General features: G+C 42.2%; 1 protein-coding gene across 2 annotated transcripts; it reads right to left on the bottom strand.

Annotated features, from left to right (window-relative positions):
* Nucleotides 1-82: 82 nt before the first annotated feature.
* Nucleotides 83-17,314, bottom strand: LOC306938262 (tubulin beta-5 chain-like). 2 transcript variants are annotated; one of them, XR_013791698.1, is made up of 7 exons: nucleotides 17,183-17,314; nucleotides 6,208-6,316; nucleotides 3,865-3,975; nucleotides 2,927-3,171; nucleotides 1,624-2,291; nucleotides 926-1,504; nucleotides 83-750 (listed from the first exon to the last, which is right to left on the bottom strand). XR_013791698.1 is itself a non-coding variant. In XM_079522344.1 (6 exons), exons 1-6 carry the CDS (start codon nucleotides 17,237-17,239, stop codon nucleotides 1,363-1,365), a joined length of 1,332 nt encoding a protein of 443 aa, XP_079378470.1. In that variant the 5' UTR covers nucleotides 17,240-17,314; the 3' UTR covers nucleotides 83-1,362. The 2 variants fall into 2 exon arrangements, 1 of the variants encoding a protein (XP_079378470.1); XM_079522344.1 differs by having other exon boundaries at nucleotides 83-1,504.
* Between the last annotated feature and the right edge of the window lie 2,866 nt (nucleotides 17,315-20,180).

Here is a 20,180-nt window from a genome sequence, read left to right as displayed (position 1 = left end):
ATATAGCAGGCAGGCTTATAATTCAAATCTTCTGCTAATGATGACAAATGATGGAGATATATTTCTACAAATACCACTTTATTTCTCTCAAATGTTTCAGTTTCACTAAGACCCCAAGTCAAAGATAAATATAAAAAAGATTAGAAATTAACAATAAGAAAAGACAAATAGTCTAGACACATTTTGACAAGAGGATCAAAGACGGAATGATTGTAAACTCTTTGCATACTGTAGTGGCTCAGAGTGTAAACATTTAGCAACTCGTAGAAATTCAAAACTTTCATGGTGGAATGTTATTCTCTTGCCATGTTTTCCAGTGTAATCTGCCATGTACTGAGACAGCTTGATATCCTTCAGGCCCTGGAAGCTACACTGCTACAGTACATGGCAGTCAATGAGCTGATAGGATGTTCTTCCTACTATGGGGGAATAAACACTTTCTTCTCACAACAGCAACATGGTTTGGGTGAAACTCAACTTTTCAGATGGTGTTCCTCTTCTAGGTGCTGGCTGGCGTCAGAGAGAGGACTGCTTTTGTGGCTGCTGCAGTGATTTTAACGATTCAACCGTGTGTCTCAAAAACACAGTTCATCAAGATATGAAGTCACCTTCTCTGATGACAGTTGAGGGTTTTTTCAATTTTAGGGTATGTGCATTGAATAAGTATACTATTACATCTGCAGTGAGAAGGCAGAAGACATTGCAGATTTGAATGCAGATCACACCCTTAGTTCAATCAATCATGAGCCACTTTGATCTTAGCTTTACTCATACAGGTTCTCACCAACACTGATATCATATTTGTCAAATTTAGCTATGGGATTTATCCCCTCGAAGGGATTCAATTGCCGTGTAGACAATGATGAAATCCCTGTGATGTGCTGCTGCTGCACCCACTTGACCTCAATGTCACACCTGCACTCACTCATGGGCCTTTTTTAGTCTAAAGCTGGGTTTGATAAAAATGCAGGACCTAAGTGCTTACTTAGCAAGGGCTAAAAAAGATGTGCCAAAGATGTGCAGGGTAAAGAGCTCTTCTTACCTCCCACCCCCTCTGCTAAAAGATAAGAACATAGCACTAAGAGAACACACATATATATTATAATATAAAACATTAAACTACAAACAGTGGCACATTTATTTGGTCATGTCATTTTTTTTCTCCCAGTTATCATCTCCTCTCTTGTAATACTGCCCCAGGCCCCTACAACACCGCACTCTCATGTCACCTCTCTCCCTCACTATAAAGCAAATTCAGATGACCAGGGCTCTACTTTCTCTTCTTCCTCCTTCCTTTGACATTCCTTTCTTTCACATTTTAGCTTGTTTTATCTTTTCATTTTGCTTTGCGGCGTTGTTCTTTCAGGCCTCCTCCTCTACCTCCTCAAACGTTCCCTCTTCCTCAGCGGTGGCGTCCTGGTACTGCTGGTACTCCGACACCAGGTCGTTCATGTTGCTCTCTGCCTCTGTGAACTCCATCTCGTCCATGCCCTCGCCCGTGTACCTGGAAGGATTGAGTTGCTAGTGAATACATTTTGCAAAAAGTTGTCTTTGTATCATGATAAGAAAATAAAAGCATTGGTGAAGCAAAATAACAAAATTAAGGGTATCTGAGTTACATACCAGTGGAGGAAGGCCTTGCGACGGAACATGGCAGTGAACTGCTCTGAGATGCGCTTGAATAGCTCCTGGATGGCCGTGCTGTTTCCGATGAAGGTGACGGCCATTTTGAGGCCGCGCGGTGGGATGTCGCACACGGCCGTCTTGACATTGTTGGGGATCCACTCAACAAAGTAGCTGCTGTTCTTGTTCTGCATGTTGAGCATCTGCTCGTCCACCTCCTTCATGGACATGCGGCCGCGGAACACAGCCGCCACCGTCAGGTAGCGGCCGTGGCGCGGGTCACAGGCAGCCATCATGTTCTTGGAGTCGAACACCTGCTGGGTGAGCTCGGGCACCGTCAGCGCCCGGTACTGCTGGCTGCCCCTGCTGGTGAGTGGGGCGAAGCCTGGCATGAAGAAGTGCAGGCGAGGGAAGGGCACCATGTTGACGGCCAGCTTGCGCAGGTCAGCGTTGAGCTGCCCGGGGAAGCGTAGGCAGGTAGTCACTCCGCTCATGGTGGCCGAAACCAGGTGGTTGAGGTCGCCGTACGTGGGCGTGGTGAGCTTGAGTGTGCGGAAGCAGATGTCGTACAGCGCCTCGTTGTCGATGCAGTACGTCTCATCTGTGTTCTCCACCAGTTGGTGCACGGACAGGGTGGCATTGTACGGCTCCACCACAGTGTCAGACACCTTGACACACAGAGAGACAGAGACATATGTCTAATTTGTACTTGTTGCTCTTGTCAGTCAAAGAAAAACACGATGCATCATAACTTGACTTTAATAACACCTTTCACTTAGAAACCTCCAGAGTGACAGTCACTGCTGGCGTTCTTGGCTTGCTCAGCAAACCTGAGTATGCCAAGATGCTAAATGCATTGATTGTGCGCTCCAATTATGTTATACAACTATCTGAATTAAATTGAAACTACAAGTACTGCATTGCAGTTGTATGCCTCTGCCAACCACTTTGTCATTTACATCCGTATCTGTCTAGACTCTGTCTAGACCTAGTGAATGAAGACTTTGAATTAATTTAATGACCATGTTTTGTGAGGTCATTGACCTTGACCACCTACCTATAATCAGTTCATCCTTGAGTCCAAGTGGACTTTTGTGCCAAATGTCGCCAAATTCCCTCAAGGCATTCCTGAGATGTTGCATTCACAGTGTTAGGACGGACGAACTGACGGATTGACAACACAGAAACATAATGTCTCGGATGAAAAGTTCATCTGTGTGCTGGATTACTTTGATCTTCAATTATATACATTATACAGTATCTATACAGTATATGCAGTACATGCATACATGATATTCTTTACCTTAGGAGAAGGACACACGCTGAACGTGTTCATGATCCTGTCGGGGTACTCCTCGCGGATCTTGCTGATGAGCAGGGTTCCCATGCCCGAGCCGGTTCCGCCACCCAGGGAGTGGGTCAGCTGGAAGCCCTGGAGGCACTCGCAGCTCTCTGCCTCCTTCCTCACCACGTCCAGCACCGAGTCCACCAGCTCCGCCCCTTCTGTGTAGTGACCTTTGGCCCAGTTGTTGCCCGCCCCGCTTTGGCCTGGCAGGAAGGAAGAGGAGCGGTTACGTTCCCGTGGTGCCGGCGGGGTGGGGCGCCTGGCACAACATGGGACAAAAGCTGGGGAAATCACTGTGCCTGTGTGTCACTCAAGTTGGTAGTGTCTGGCACAGATACAGCCAGGGTTAAAGGTAGGATAAGTGATATTCTTTTGTTTTTTGGTAAAAGGTTAAAGCTGATAATAATCTTTGCAGTAACAGGAGTCTCTCCAGGTCTTTAATCAACAGAAAGAGAAAATAGAAAATCAGTTGTGTGGAAATTCTTCAGCCAATCAGGAAAGATTTTTAGCAGCAACATTTAGCAGCTTCAATTTTATAGTGTTCCAGTTCCAATTTCTCAGTGCGATCACTTCCGATTTCACTTGTTTAATCTGTATTCTGTGCAAGTTCTCTCTCCTGTTTGGTTATAATAGGTATACCGACCTGAAAATGCATTTTCTGTCTACTAAAGATCAGGATAGACATGGAAACTCCTATTACTGAACAAACACTCTATATAGCAATGATTACTATCAGAATATACACCTATTTAACACTTATTTTAACAAAATAAATATCACTTACCCTACAGTACCTTTAAGCACTTGACCACTCCAGAGTCCCTCAGGAGTCTATCATAGGCTATTATGACATCCACATGTCTAATTGCTGTCTTTGTATCCTAACCCCTTCTTACCAAAGACAAAGTTGTCAGGTCTGAAGATCTGTCCAAAGGGTCCAGAGCGGACGGAGTCCATGGTACCTGGTTCCAGATCCACCAAGATGGCTCGGGGCACATACTTTCCCCCTGCACGCACGCACGCACGCACGCATGCACGCACACACGCACACACACGCACACATGAAAGAGCAGCATATTATTAACGCAGTTCCTGCATGTGACCCCTAGATGGAGTATAACATCAAATTCAGCAAAGACCCCTGTTGAAAATCAGAACAGTGTTCTATAGCATGTCTCAGGGAGGAGGAAGAAGTGAGGGAGAGGGGTGACAGGAGAGAGTGGTGCTTGTAGGGGTCTGGGGCACTATTACAAGAGAGGAGATGATGACTGGTACCCCCATGATGGAGATCCCTGATGTCTTCAATTCTACTAAAAAAATGGGTTTTGTATAATAAAGTAAAACCTCAGCCATTACCTTTTTAAAACTACAAAAAGTGGTTAGTGGCACTTACTGTACCTTTGGTGGAAAAATCTGATGCTAAAATTCTAAGGCATATTTTGGGTAGCATGCAGGACCAATATTTTCAGCAACTTTTACAGATACAGTACAAGGCTTGCACGCACAGTCACACAAACACACACACACACACACACACACGTGCACACGCGCGCACACACACACACACACACACACACACACACACACACACACACACACACACACACACACACACACACACACACACAGACACTTGCGCACGCACACACACGCATGCATGCACGAACGCACAAACGCAACACAGCAGAGAAGTGGATGAGAAGTGGAGCATGACATATGCACAGCAGCTGATAGAGGACATGGTCCCACAGGCCACAGTGATTCGATCTTCATAGAAGGCTACCTGTTCACAGCTAAATACCCTCTTTCACAACAAGAGCTATTTAAGGAGAGGGACACCAACCTTGTAAATGGGATTTAAGAGCATGATGCCTCTGTATGTAGGCTATGTCTCATGACTGTAAAGAAGAATTAGACATCGCTTTACTTGTACACTAGCAGTGTGTGGTGCCCTGACGGTTCAGGAAGTAACAAGACTATACTATATATAGGGCTCCATTTTCGTCACCGCTAAACCCCTTATCCCTAAACTTCTTTGCCTTATTCTACTATTTTGAAAAACATTTTAGCCAATCTACATTGACACATTGTGAGCTTGTAGACTGGCCATTTTAACTATTCAAAGATGTTTTGCAGAATAGTATAAAAAGGCAAAGAAGTTTAGGGATAAGGGGTTTTCGAGGACGAAAATGGAGCCCATAGTCTCTGTCGGGTGAAAACCTCATATGTCCAAAACTAACATTTCAGAATTCAAATTGAAATATAGCGAAAGTAGCAGATCTACAAGCTCAACGCGTTTTGAGCTTGCAGATTTGCTATTTTGTCAAGTAGGACATCAATTTACGACAGCAACGATATCAAGCAATGATAAGGGTGGTGCTAGAGGCTACATATGACCATAGCACCTTAAGGGTGGTGCTAGAGGCTACATATGACCATAGCACCTTAAGGGTGGTGCTAGAGGCTACATATGACCATAGCACCTTAAGGGTGGTGCTAGAGGCTACATATGACCATATCACCTTAAGGGTGGTGCTAGAGGCTACATATGACCATATCACCTTAAGGGTGGTGCTAGAGCTATATCATGGGGTTCCTAAAACGGTTATGGGTGATTCATACTGTAAATGCACACCAAATATAGCAGATCTACAAGCTCACAACATGTCACCGCGTCACAACGTGTTGTGAGCTTGTCGTTGATCTGCTTTTTATGGTGCAACCAAATATTACCTTTATGGTTCATCCACCAGGCTCAGCATTGTGCACTCAGCAAGTAGTATGTTATGGCTGTCGATTACATTGTGGGGTATCTACAGTAGCATACGCCATACAGCATGGACCTCATTGTGACTGGTATCATGGGTTGACGCGGTTTAACATGTCACTTCCTCTCTCTATCCACTACTCAACAGTCAACACTATGCTGTTGAATACAGTAGAGAAGCCTGGACAAATCAGCCCAATCTTTTTCCTTTTTAAAAGATGTTTTCCCCGTTCATTAAGATGGATAAAGTAAGAGTGAGGCAGGGTTTGATTCTATGCCATTTGGACTATGTATAGAGAAATAAGTAAGCACCTTCACTACATTCTCAATGGGGAGCAGCACATTCCTCAAATAATTTTGTTGATGGATGGATGGATGGATGGATGGATGGATGGATGGATGGATGGATATATAAAAGTGTGTGAGGATAAACACATGAATTACACATGATTTATTGTGAGGCTGGATTTACCTGTGGCCTCGTTGTAGTACACACTGATCCTGTCCAGCTGGAGGTCACTGTCTCCATGGTAGGTCCCCGTCGGGTCAATACCATGCTCATCACTGATCACCTCCCAGAACTACGCACGCACGCACGCACGCACGCACGCACGCACGCACGCACGCACGCACGCACGCACGCACGCACGCACGCATGCACACACACACGCACGCACGCGCACACACACACACACACACACACACAGGAACACACACACACACACAGGAACACATGCACACACATCAAGGTCATGTATACAGTGTACAGTGCACCCAAAAGGAAATCGAAAAAGAGAGAGAGGGAGAGAGATCAATACAGCATCAACAGAGTGCTTTACTTGGATGCAATAAACTGAATAAAGTCTAACAGTGTATTGAAGTTACAACACAAACCAATCAACATATCACAGATTTGACATGTGTAATACGTGTATTACTGTTACAGGCAGCAGTTTAATTCTTCCATTTATGAATACTTAATTTAAGAACTGTTTAAGAACCACTTAATTGGAGGAGCTGTTTGATTTAGCTCAAAGTGCATCAGGACAGACACAAATATACAGACACAATAGACAAACCACAATAAAGAAACTATACAGTATATAAAGAATAATGTGACTAATGTATTCAGCCAAGATTTTGGAACATCTTTACAGTCTATGTTTAGAAATGTTCACTCAGGGAAAGCTGGGGCTTTTAAAGTGGAAGGTCACTCATGGGGAGAACAGCTGGAAAACACTGGTGGCTCACAATCAGCCTTCAGTTCTCTCTCTCTCTCTCTCTCTCTCTCACTCTCTCTCTCTCTCTATCTCTCTCTCTCTTCCAAGGCCAAGCAAACTGTTATCTAATTACCCTTCTCCTTCTGCGGTCACAAGACAGAGTTGTGAAGTTCTGAAGTTTGCCTGAACAACTCCCATAAATATATTTGACTGTGAAGGAGAGTATTTTACAGTAAATATTTCTGCAGTGGCTCAGAAAGTACAACGGTTGCCAGGGAATCTGAATGTTTGCAGTTAGATCACAGGTCCAGGTCCGGCCAACTATATTTCTCTTTAGCAAGACACTGAACCCCTAAGCTGCATTCACGATAGCAAGCAAGTATTTTCCAATGAAAGCTAGCAACATAACGCTACAAAACTGATGCTTGACACTTGGCTGGGGGGCATTAGCTCCCTCTGGTAGAGGCTTAGCCCCATTAAGCCCCCCCCTCCCAACAAACCCAATTGACTGACTTCTATATGTAAACCAAGATTCATTAGTCCCCCCTTCTAAATATTAAAATATATATCTAAATATTTCTGGCACCGTCGCTGCAGGTGTGATGTGCTACACATTTGTTCAGCTGGCGTCAACTTTTTTACACGCGCGTGATTCATACTTTATGTTTTTGTTTGACTAATTCCACTCTCCGCTCTCTGCCACAATTAGCCCTTCACTAAATCTCACCCCAAAAAGCAATTGTCCAATGCCAATCCAAATAGTTTGGCAACGGTTGCTATGCAGGTCAAGCTTTCTTCGCTGCTAACGTGCCTATTGGACAAGGATGGGTTGGGGAGGGACTTAGTGAAGGGCTAATTCCTGCTCTGTTCATAAAATAGAAGAAAAACTCATACTTGCTTTTAACCAGTTCACTGTGCTATTTAACCCATTTTCAGTTACACTCACACACAGTGTGGCTTGAGCAACACTTCAATGGCAACAATGTAGCTGGCCACGCTTGGTGACTTTGTAGCTTTCGTCGCCAATGAATGAATGAATGAATGAATGAATGAATGAATGAATGGTTTATTTCGATCTTATGCAGTACATTACAAGATGAATGTTTTAAACTCATATGACATGATCGAAAAGGTATAGGCGGAAGCTGGGAGCTTATTAGTGCCTATCCTTAGTACATTGTACAGTTGTAAGAGGAATTTAAAATGAAAACAAAAACAAAAAACAAAGACAAAGACAAAGACAAAGACAAAGACAAAGACAAAGACAAAGACAAAGACAAACAAAAAACAAAAAACAAAAAACAACTAACAAGCAAACAGTCAGAGAAGAAGAAGAAACACATTATTGAACACAGTAATCAAACAGTACAAAAATAAAACTCAAGCAGTTAAATCAATAATGCTTCAGTCATTCACTTTTGTATTTGTCCAATATAGCATTTTTGAGCCTTTTTTTGAATTGTATAATGTTTTTACTTTGTTTAATTGTATCCGGCAGGTCATTCCATAGTTTCACCCCGCGAACGGAGATACACATACTTTTCAGTGTGGTACTAACACTAGGTTGTTTGAAGTTTAGTACCCCTCTCAGCTCATACCTCCCGTCCCTATCCCTGAACCAATTTTGGATGTTATCTGGAAGAAGTTTCTGTCTGGCTTTATATAATATTTGTGCTGTTTTGTGGTCTATTAAATCAAAGAATTTTAATGTGTGTGAGTTCAAGAAGAGTTGATTGGTGTGTTCGTGAAATCCTACATTGTTGACTAATCTTTTTTTTTTTATAATATTTATTTTATTTGGAAAAAGCAGTACAGTATAGCCAGCATTTATATTTATACATAGGACACAAGTGCAATTCCCAAGATTTTTTTTTTCACCCCTCCTCCCTCCCTCCCCCCTCATGCCCCCTCCAAGTGACTCCATCTCCAATGTCTCTGTATAATCCTCACTTTCTTTAGATGGACTACATATGGCATCAAGTCAACACTTAACAGGGGCAACAGGGCAATATCACTTCAGAGTATGTACATTTCAGGAGAAAAGGAAGAAAGAGTGGGCAGAAAATACACACACAATAATAATACCGTAAATGGACAAAAAACATGTAAACCTGAGTTCCAGCAGTGGAAACCTTCCACTGCCCAACCTCCTAACTAAGGGATAACCTCTATTCCCTGCTGGTGCTAGAGGGCCCTCAACCCTAACCTGACTAGTCAGGTTACCTCAACCCTGATGACAGCTATGAAAGAAAGGTCTTGCATAGTAGTATATCTCGATCGTATCAAAACAAATGCAGCATTGTTGTATCTAGTAGAAAATAACCCCCCCACCCCATCCCTAGCTTATCAGTTAACTTTCCGTGGTATAACATTGCACATATTTAATCCCACATTATTTCAAATCATACAGTGTGTTGAAACCCATTAATTCCCCCAGATTATCAATTCAATTTCAGTGATATATTAAGTGACACACACACACTTATCGTTTCAATTGCATCAATATACCCCCCCCCCCCCCCTTTTGTATCCCTTCGAAAGAAAAATAAAGGAGATTAGTCTGTATCTTCACGTCTGAAAACTTGCAGCCTCTCTATGTATCCTGGAGCCCCGCTGGCCCGCGGTGGGCGAGCTCCCCCCGCCGTCTGCCACGCACACCTCCTGATCCTCTCCCAGAGCGTCGTTGGTCTCTTGATCACTTCAACCGCCAGTCCACGCCTCGCCAGGTCTGCCGTCGCCTCTTCCACTGTAGCATATGTCTTCATCCCATCGGCATGGTGGACTCTTAGTCGCGCAGGAAACAGCGTCTGGAACCTTGTGTTGTTTGTTTTTAGGACCCTCCGTGCCTCAGCATATTCTTTTCTTTTGGCCAATATTTCTGGTGCATAATCATGATCGAGGCTGATTTTACAGTTTTGCCATGTAAAGCCCTTCTTCTCCCAGGTCTGCTTAAGCACTTCTTCTTTCATGGTGAAGCTCAGGAACTTTACCACGATTGATCTGGGTTGGGCTCCATTTGGGGGCAGCGGAGCCAGGGCGCGATGCGCTCTTTGTATCTGTAGTGGCGTCGCTGCGGGGATATTCAGATTTTCTCTTAGCATCTTTGCCACAAAGGGGATAAGGGACCTAGCTGTCCCCTCTGTCCCCTCAGCTATGCCGTATATTCTCACGTTGTCCCTCCTGGATCGCCCCTGTAAATCAGTTATCTTCGTTTGGAGAGCCTCCTGGATCGTTATCATCTCTGCTAGTATCTCTTCCACGTTCTGTAGCCTTTCCTCGCTCCCTACGATCCTAGCTTCGGCCTGGTCCACCCTCGCGTTTGTTTTAGCTATTTCTCCTGTCAGGTCTTGCATCTGTTTCTTGTTGTCTTGCCTGAAACCGCGCAGTTCCCTCAGGATTATAGCCAGGTTTACCTCCTCCTCTTGGTCGGTTATGTCCCCGCCGTCGGAGCTGGGCGAGGGGGGGGCTGCGCTGCTAGCCACCGCGGCCGGAGACCCCACGCTGGCATGCAGTTGCTGCGTCTCTGAAGTGCTAGCGTTAGCATCATTGTTAGCTTCAGGTTGTTGTGCATCGTTTTCACCGCCGGCAAGCTTGCTCTCCCTTACTTTCTTTCTTTTCCCGGTAGCCACCATCCTCGCCCCTTCTTAAGAGTAAATAAAACTTAACTTCTTGAACTTTTAATTGACTTTGGGGCCGATATTATATATTTTGACCGAGCGAGCTTTCCTCAAGCTGTCATCCCCTCAAACCGGAAACCGGAACCCCTGTTGACTAATCTTATTGCTTTTTTCTGCATTATGTTTATTTGTTGAAGGTTACTTCTGTAAGTATTACCCCACACCTCCACACAATAGGTGAGATATGGTGTAATTAAGGTGCAGTACAGGGTGTTCATAGAGTCAAAGTTTAGAACGTGTCTTGTTTTGCCCAAGATACCAATGCTTCTCGCTAGTTTAGAGCGGATGTAAGTTATGTGAGGTTTCCAGGAAAACTTATGATCTATTATCACCCCTAAAAATGTGTTGTCAAAGACTCTTTCTAATATAATACTATCGATCTTTAACTCAATATGCGTATTCATCAATGTTTTTTGATTGCCGAAGACCATGTATTTGGTTTTTTTTAGATTAAGTGAAAGTTTATTTTGATCAAACCATTTTTTTAATTTGTCCAGTTCAGTTGAGACCACCTCAAGTAGCTCTTGAATGTTCTCTCCTGAGCAAAATATATTAGTGTCATCAGCAAAAATGACGAATTTCATTATACTTGAAGCCCTACATATATCATTAATGTATAATATAAACAGTTTCGGCCCCAGTATTGAGCCCTGCGGCACCCCGCACGTGATAGGTGAGCAGTTTGATCTGTGCTCACCCATCTGAACATATTGTTGTCTATTTGTTATGTAACTTCTTAACCAATTTAGTCCTACCCCTCTAATTCCGTATCTCTCCATTTTTTTAATCATTATTTCGTGGTCTATCGTATCAAATGCCTTTTTGAGGTCAATGAACACTCCTACTGCATAGTTTTTGTTATCAACTGAGCTGGTTAGATCCTCTGTTAAATCAATTAGAGCCATTGATGTTGATCGATTTGTACGGAACCCATATTGACTATCCGTCAGTAACTGATGTTTGTCGATAAAGCTGTTTAACCGTACGTCAAAAAGTTTTTCAATAATTTTTGAGAATTGGGGCAGCAAGGATATTGGCCTGTAATTGGTGTATAGGTGCTTGTCTCCTGCTTTATGTATGGGAATGACCTTTGCCGTTTTCATGGAAGTTGGAAAGAGACCTGTTTTGAATGATAGGTTGCATATGTATGTTAAGGGGTCTGCTGTAGCACTTATACTTTTTTTGATGAGTGTCATGTCTATGTCATTGCAGTCAGTGGAAGTTTTGTTTTTAAACTTGTTAACTATATCAATTACTTCATATCTGTCTGTACTTCTTAAGAAGATTGTAGCTGGGTTTCGGTCTTCATGCGATTGTTCCACATTTACCCCTGATGGGGTACTTATTTCTTTTGCCAGGTTGGGACCAACATTCACAAAGAACTTGTTGAACCCTTCAACAACATTGTTCATGTTGGAAATGGTCCTACCGTTCTCAATAAAATAATCCACATAATTAGCATTGTTTGTTTTATTTCTAATCAAGTTATTTAATATTTTCCATGTGCCATGTGCCAATAGTGTGACAGTGAACCCAGCATAACTGTTCCCCGGGTGCTGTGTCCATCAGTGACTCTTAATACTTAGAATGGGGTTAATAAAGAGGACTTTATAGAAAAAGGCTGATGCACACCTCAACAGGTTGGTGACAGGTTTGTAGGACAAGTGTATATATTAAAAGGGTATCTTTGAAAAACAAAAACAAGGACCCGCACAATGTCGGAACACTGTCGAACACGCACACTGTCGGAAACCAGCCAATTGTTTTTGGCAAGTTCTCCCTTCTTTGTGACAGTAACCCTCCCTTCTTTCTGTGTCAGTGTCCATCATCACAGACACATACTGTTGTGCGTTAAAGTACATTTAACACACAATAGTAGCCATGTGTTTCTGTCTGTGCACATTATCTGTGCGTGCGTGCGTGCGTGCGTGCGTGCGTGCGAGAGATTGTGTGGGAAAGGCCAAACATGCAGGGACCTGTGCAACTGGAAATGGATGAGTTGCGCCTAATGACAAGGGCTTGGATACAGAAGATCACAGAGAGGCAGCCTGAACAGCTGCTGATATCAGAACCACATCATGATGAGTCTTGTTGTGAACTTGTAGATTGGCTATTTAAGCTACCGGTATGTACAAATAAGTGTAACACCAGAACACCATGCTGTGCTCACACTAGCGACGACAAAAGCTACAGAATGACAGAATGTGGCCAGCAGTGCTGCTGATTCACGGTTCAAGTGTTGCTCAAGCCTCACTGCTTAAATTAAAATGGTAATAGCACAGGGAACTGGTTAGCAGCAATAATTGGTTTTTCTTCCTTTTACGGAACAGGGCAGGGATTGTTGGGAGAGAGAAGGGATGGTGAAACAAAAACATATGATGGATTGACGCATCACCACGTCATTGGAGCGAGGTCTTGTTTTTGTAACGCACCACGCCTGTCACGCTGCGACAAGTGTTGGGCGTCAGTTTGTAGCTACATGTCACTGAAAGTGGAATTGTAACCTGTTGCTTTGTGGCCACAGCATCAGTTCTCTCTGGAACTGGAAACCAACTGATATGAAATGCAACACAATATTGATAGTTTTTCTTAAGTCAGGGCTAAAAGGGAACCAACACTCACACCTATTACACCTTTATGGACATTGACTGGCTGGCTGCCCCTCTTTCTTTCAAGTTCTTTGCAAGTACCGTAGGTGCTGCAAATTAGTTTTTGCTATACCGTACATGCATACATACCGGTAGTTACATACACTAAATTGAATTTAGTGAATTTAGATTGTTGCACACGTGTCACTAATATAGTGCTGTCAACATAAAATTAAATAAACTTTCTACTTAGCCTACTAGCCTACTTTCTATTCATTGTATCAATTGTTTATTGGATGCATTTTTACCTCGGATCATGTATTTCAACGGTTATTTTAGTCAATTCAGTGAAGTCAGTGCTGACGGCAGATCACATGAAAGTCCCATGAACAACACCTCGTCTCTTTCCTTGACTTTCTAGACCAGGGGTATATAATTAGATTAGGCCATGTGGTCACAACTGTAGAATGATTGTGTGTGTGTGGTAGGCCAGTGGTCACAACTGTAGAATGATTGTGTGTGTGTGGTAGGCCAGTGGTCACAACTGTAGAATGATTGTGTGTGTGTGGGGGGCCACACAGTGTGTGCGCGAAGCGTGGAAATTTGTGGGTTCTCAAAATGCATTTTGTGTTCAAACACAAATATTTATGTAATACATTTGTGCACAGTATGATCACAGGGTGATATATGTCTATACTAGTATGCTACCTTAAAATAGATGTAGACCTATTTGACAGTGCATAAACATAATTGCCTTGACATGAATGAGCATCACACACACGCACGCACGCTTATTTTTGGGGGGAAATTCTTCCAAGGGCCACTAGCGCTCATTTGAATACCGAAGAACGTTTAATCGAGAAAGTTGAGTCAAATATACACGTTTTTTTTTTTTTTTTTTTTTAATCTAACACTCTAACACACAGACTTGAACCCTTGTAGCTTGGACATTTTCCAAGGAATCAGTGTAATGTCAGTCACAAGACTACAACTCTACTACAACTGTGTTTCCCTCATTGATTGAATTCAGGTAGAACGTTAGCTTTTCAGATGAGACAGTTGGCCCTGTGTCAACAGGGAGATACATTAATGCCAGTCTTGTTAAATGAGAGCACTAACTGTCAGACTAACTCAATCAACTGCTCCTAATCTCTGCCAAGGAGTAAGAAAGTGTATGCTTGTGTGTACACCGCCTGCAGTAGAGAAAGAAAGTCTGCATGTTTAAGGGCATGGCCAGACAGATTTTTTCTTTAAATCTCCCCCACTCAGCTACCTTTTGGCTGTCGACTTTTTCACCCCCTTGAGGTCAACCAGTGGGGGTGTTTGGCTGTATAAAAATTAAATAAATACACATGGTACATAGTTTGAGGCTATAGGAACGAGTACATCAGAGTACATCAGATGTTAGATGTTTTGGAGATAAAGCCAGAGAGGCCAGAGTTGTCAGGTTTGTATAGAAGGATGTGGAAGGTTGGAACTGCCAGGCAGGAGCTCCCAGGCCTAGAGGAAGACCAAAGAGGAAGACCAAAGAGATTTATTATGGATGAAGTGAAAGAAGATATGAAGTTAGTTGGTGTGAGAGAAGAGGAGGCAGAGGACAAGGTGAGATGGAGGCAGATGATTCACTGTGGCGACCCCTGAAGGGAACAGCCGAAAGGAAAAGAAGAAGAAGACATAGGCTATACTAAACTAGACTACTGTAAATTCTATGAATTGTTTTCTATTTGATATTTCATTGTGTTTTCCAGTGGGACATGTTCATGACATGTTGAGTATGAAATGTCCCTGTCCATTGTGTGCGTCACATACAAAATGTATAACTTGAATATGAGTTACATATGACAGTGAGTTTACATTGTTCTTACACTGAAGTCTAAATAATCCTTTGTTGAACTGAAAATCTGTTATTTCCAGAAGGTTGTGTGACACAGAGCATAATTTAGGTAGTAGCTAGGCTACACAGGGGTCAGGCTACAGCCCGTCAATAAAAGTATTATATAACTTTCCTGAAGCCATTTAAAATCTGGTCTACTCCAGTGGCGTATCCAGGAATTACGTTTTGGCCAGGCAAGATATGTTAATTGTCGTCTCCCCGCGCACAATCGTAGGTTTTCAAAGAGATATACCTGCCAGACGAGTGGGATACAAAGGCTGAAAGGCATGTATTTACATTCCAATGGGTGATTGAGGGTCGCGCTCTACCGCAACGGCCAATCAGCTGTCTATTTTACTAGTTCTCATGTCTTGTTTTGGTCCTCTTTTTTGAGTGGTGTAAACCACTCCTACGACTGGCTTTGTTAGTCTGTCTGTCTGTGCCAAAAAAATGAGCATGGTGCATTGTGATTGGCCGGAATGAGACATTACGTCAGACCACAGCTGATCAGTCTATATAAGACCTTACACCACTCAGTTCACACGGGTGTGATTATTTCTCATTGTATGGATTTTGGCCAGGCCAGAAATGGATTTGGACAGGCGGCCGCCTGCCCTCGCCTTATTGTAGATACGGTCTACTCAAGAGCACAATGTCTGTAGGCATAATGGACCCAATTATGTATTGCTGGGAAGTGAAGGAATTAAAGGCTGGATTCAAGTTAATCCATTGCTGAACAACAAACTCAGAGGGGGTGACATCACCCGACACACTTGCTTAATGTCATTAATAGCCTACACTTGTTTGACACACAACTGAGTTCAGTCTGACTCGCCACTGGCCATTTAACTGAGTTCATCTGTGTTTTCATGCCAGACACTAGGTCTCTTGTTATCTTTCTCCCCTCTCCCACCAGACGCCCCTATGGACATAGTTCCTGCGTTCCTCTCCTCTGTCTCAGCACATTTCTGTTTTCCCCTGACTTTTCTTTCTTTCTCACTTTCCAGTAGTAACAAAGACGTATTCTCAGAGACTCGAAAGGCCAGCCAAGCAGTGTATAAGACCAAGTTCATGATGGTTCAATGAGTTCAACCATCATGAACTTGGTTAGAGTTACCATTATTCTTCACTGTCAGTCCTCGACACATGCTCTAGTCAGAATGTTAGAATATATGAATATGAATATACATGTGTAGATACAAATCAGCTGTGTGTAGCGGCAGCCTACTTAAAAAACAATACCAAACAGTATTGGTCCGGTCCGTCTAGACACAACAGTCTATATGTAGCTCAATACAGGGTGAAATCGTTTTAGTTCAACAGAGGCATTTCCTTAAATATAAACTATTTGTGTGCTTTTTTATTTTTTTATTCGAGCCCAAAGAGAATTTGGGATAGTTTGCTTGAAACAATCATAAGGAAAACAATTGTTTGCAAGATTTAAGGACCACTTCACCACTTTTCAACCTATCTTCATAAAATAGGTCGTCACTAATAATCATGATAAAATGGCACAATTTTTTCCTACTCATAGGAGGGCTGTGTGGGCAGTTCAGAAACCCGTCCACCAGTGACATCATCGATGGGGAAACCAAGCTAATAGAAACTGCAGGCTTTCTAGTCCTGAAAAGTTGCAATGCGAAAATGGAAGCCATCGTTCTCACGATAATAAAAATCTAAACATTTTTGTAAAAAAATCTTGTTTAAAAAAAAAAACCTGCCCAATGATGATGTCACTGGTGGATGGGTTTCTGAACTGCCCACAGCCCTCCTATGAGACACAGAGTGAGTAGAAAAACATTGTGCCATTTTATCATGATTATTTGTGAGGACCTATTATATGAAGATAGGTTGAAAAGTGAAGAAGTGGTCCTTTAAGACAAACATAAAGTCAACAATATCCAAATCAGTGCTGAAGATGATTGAGGCATTGTTACAACTAAGTTACAACTTACAACCACATCCCATCGAAAGAAATGTAGCAAAAAAAAACAAGAAAAAAACAACAACTATATAGCCTATATTTATTATACAGGCTATATTCTTTATTTTGTAATAATCTCTCTAAATGTTTTGGACTGCATCTTACCTTCGCACCAATCTGGTTACCGCACTGGCCGGCTTGGATGTGAACGATTTCCCTCATTATGGATAATTGTTGCAGAAAAGTAAGTTTGAGAAATAAAGCGGATGCTTACTGTCCTAGTGACCAGATTCCAACAGATACTACTGACTGACTGCCAAGTGAACGAGGCGGGACAAAGCATTATATAGGTCTGCTGCGTCTGCATCCATCTGGATCACGCTAAGGCTGCGCTGCTCATTGGTTGCAGTGGTGGGAGCTCGGGTGCTGATTGGCTAAAGGGTAAAATATTTTCCAATGGGGTTTCTGAACCTTCTGAACACGGACACGGACACGGGCCGGAAGAGGATTGGGAGTGCGGGGTACTGTACTGTCATCTCTTCCCCGCTGGAGCCCTCCCAACATCCGTGCACATTGACTGCATCCATCCATCAGTGGTGGAAAAAGTACTCGCATAAGTAAAAGTATCAGTACACTGCATTGTAGAAGCCTGGTGACACGAGGTAAAGTAAACAAGTGTAATGCTTTATCAATCAATCAATCAATTGATTGATTGATTGATTGAAAATTGTATTAACAGTTTGCAGAATTACAGTACATTTCAAGCACAAACTCAATACAAAGGCTGTTAACTGTGAGTGGACGACCCAATTAAGCATTACACTTGTTTACAACAGGGTCCACCATGTTCAATTCATCAATCAATCAATCAATCAATCAATCAATCAATCAATCAATCAATCAGGTTACTTAATACTTACTACCCTGGAAGTCTGGAATTCAAAATTTACTTCAGTAGCCGTATAGGCTTGCTACAAAAGTATTGGCATCAAAATGTACGTAGCCATGAAAGAACTGAACTCATTATTCATGTCCCATTTCACACGTTCATGTAGTAGGCCTATAAAGATCTTTTGAAAATAGCACATCTAAAAATCAATGCGTAGTATTGTGAGCTTCTAGATCTGCTATTTTCTAATGGCTGAAATCTATAGGCTAGGCCTAGGGCTTACAGGTAAGTGGTTATATGTTTTGTAATAATAATCTAAATCTACAATTTCTACTACTAGTAACTAAAGATTTCAAATAATTGTAGTGGGGTAAAAGTATAATTTTTGTCTCTGAGATGTAAGTGTTTCTATTAGAATCGAATAGAATCGATTTAGATACAATTTTAAAGGAATCTTCTGGGCTCAGCGTTATTTGTTATTGCCCCTGAGAAGTGACTGTGAGAACCATTGGAATAGAATAATAGAATATAATAGAATAGAATAATAGAATAGAATAGAATAGAATAGAATGGAATGGAATGGAATGGAATGGAATGGAATAGAATAGAATAGAATAGAATAGGGGTAGGCTATCTGCGTATAAGACTGGGTAGGCTATCTGCGTAGAAGACTACTAGTATTACATTTAGGGGTAGGCTATCTGCGTAGAAGACTACTAGTATTACATTGACTTGAATATACATGAATAAGCATATTAGAAAAATGAATAAGCATAGGCCTATTTGTGATTGTCACACACACACACACACACACACACACACACACACACACACACACACACACACACACACACACACACACACACACACACACACACACACACACACACACACGCGCGCGCGCGCGCACACACGCACGCACGCACGCACACACACACACCCCAAGCCAGAAATGTCTGACAGTCAAACATCGAATAATGTTGTTTACGTTTCGTCCACTAGATGGCAGAAGAACCATTGGCCTGACGTTTGATCGCATCATCAGTTGCCTGACAACCAACCTATGCAACCAGCCAGTGAGCGTCCTTCCTTCGAGGCAGGCTTAGCAATAGCTATATGACTCATGCCCACCAACCAACCCAACCATAACGGGGTGGGAGCAATAGCCTCACGAAAATAATAAATAAAGAAGTAATTAAATTAAAAGCTATCTTGCACCTTAAACATTTTTTTGCTATACAGTTCTGCAGCATATTCCTTTAATAACTGGTGAGTGGCTCTATATTGTACATACAGTATTCACGTGTAGTAGCGGCAAATGGCAATAAGCAACATGTAAACACAATTTGATGTCTGACAGTCTGTGGGTCAGATTCAGCAATCCACCGTTATAACACGTTCGAGTTCATAGTTCCACTGGTGCTAGGTCTGATTTCTTTATGATTGCTTTATCATGGTTTTCCATGGGTTATTTTAGTGAGTAGGCCTATCTAGTCTAGACTACTGCACAACATTAGATGTGAGTGATAGTCCTGCAGTTCGCGGATCAGCTGACTCTCCATCAACTCGTCCTCTCTTTAATCTGTTAAATGTATGCCGTCTTGCGGAAATCAGGTCATTTGGAAATGTTTATTTTTAAATGATTTAAAATATTTAATATAATAAGATGAGCTGTAGCTGTAGTGTAGGTCTATCAGGAAATGCATCTAAAATGTTTGTTTACCCACCTATTTATTTAGAGAGCATCCATTCCAGATTAATGCAATATGATATAACTGTAGTCTACCAAATTAAGTGATATCAGGCAGATATATTTTTGTTTGGAATTAATTATAGTTACTAGTGTGTGTGTGTGTGTGTGTGTGTGTGTGTGTGTGTGTGTGTGTGTGTGTGTGTGTGTGTGTGTGTGTGTGTGTGTGTGTGCATAGATAATGTGCAAATGACTCGAATATACAGTATATCTTTATGTCTGGACTCTAGAAACGCTCTACATTTTCTTTTACACATGACAACCCAAATTGATGCGGTTCGAGTGGTCAAGTGTGTTCGTTGTTGTTGCCTGTCAATCAATCATCTTTCATCTATCTTTTATCACTCACTACAGGGATGGTCATATAACCTTTTAGGGCTCCTAGGACTAAAATGCAGCAACACATCTTGCATTAACACTGCAGACGTCTCAATAGAAGAGCAGAGAGATAAAATACAACCACCCCAAATGTATAAATTATATTATATTAAGCCTACTCTACCATACAGATTGGATACAATTGC

The sequence above is a fragment of the Electrona antarctica genome, assembly GCF_951216825.1.
Source record: "Electrona antarctica genome assembly, chromosome: 15".
Lineage (NCBI taxonomy): Eukaryota > Metazoa > Chordata > Actinopteri > Myctophiformes > Myctophidae > Electrona > Electrona antarctica.
This window is presented reverse-complemented; position numbering and strand designations above follow the sequence as displayed.

Coding starts and splice junctions, on each gene's coding strand:
- LOC306938262 (XM_079522344.1), bottom strand. CDS start 17,239: ATGAGGGAAATCGTTCACATCCAAGCCGGCCAGTGCGGTAACCAGATT. Junction 3,976..6,207: donor GTACTACAACGAGGCCACAG/GTAAATCCAGCC, acceptor GCGTGCGTGCAG/GGGGAAAGTATGTGCCCCGA. Junction 2,292..2,926: donor GCGTGTGTCCTTCTCCTAAG/GTAAAGAATATC, acceptor CTGTGTGTCAAG/GTGTCTGACACTGTGGTGGA.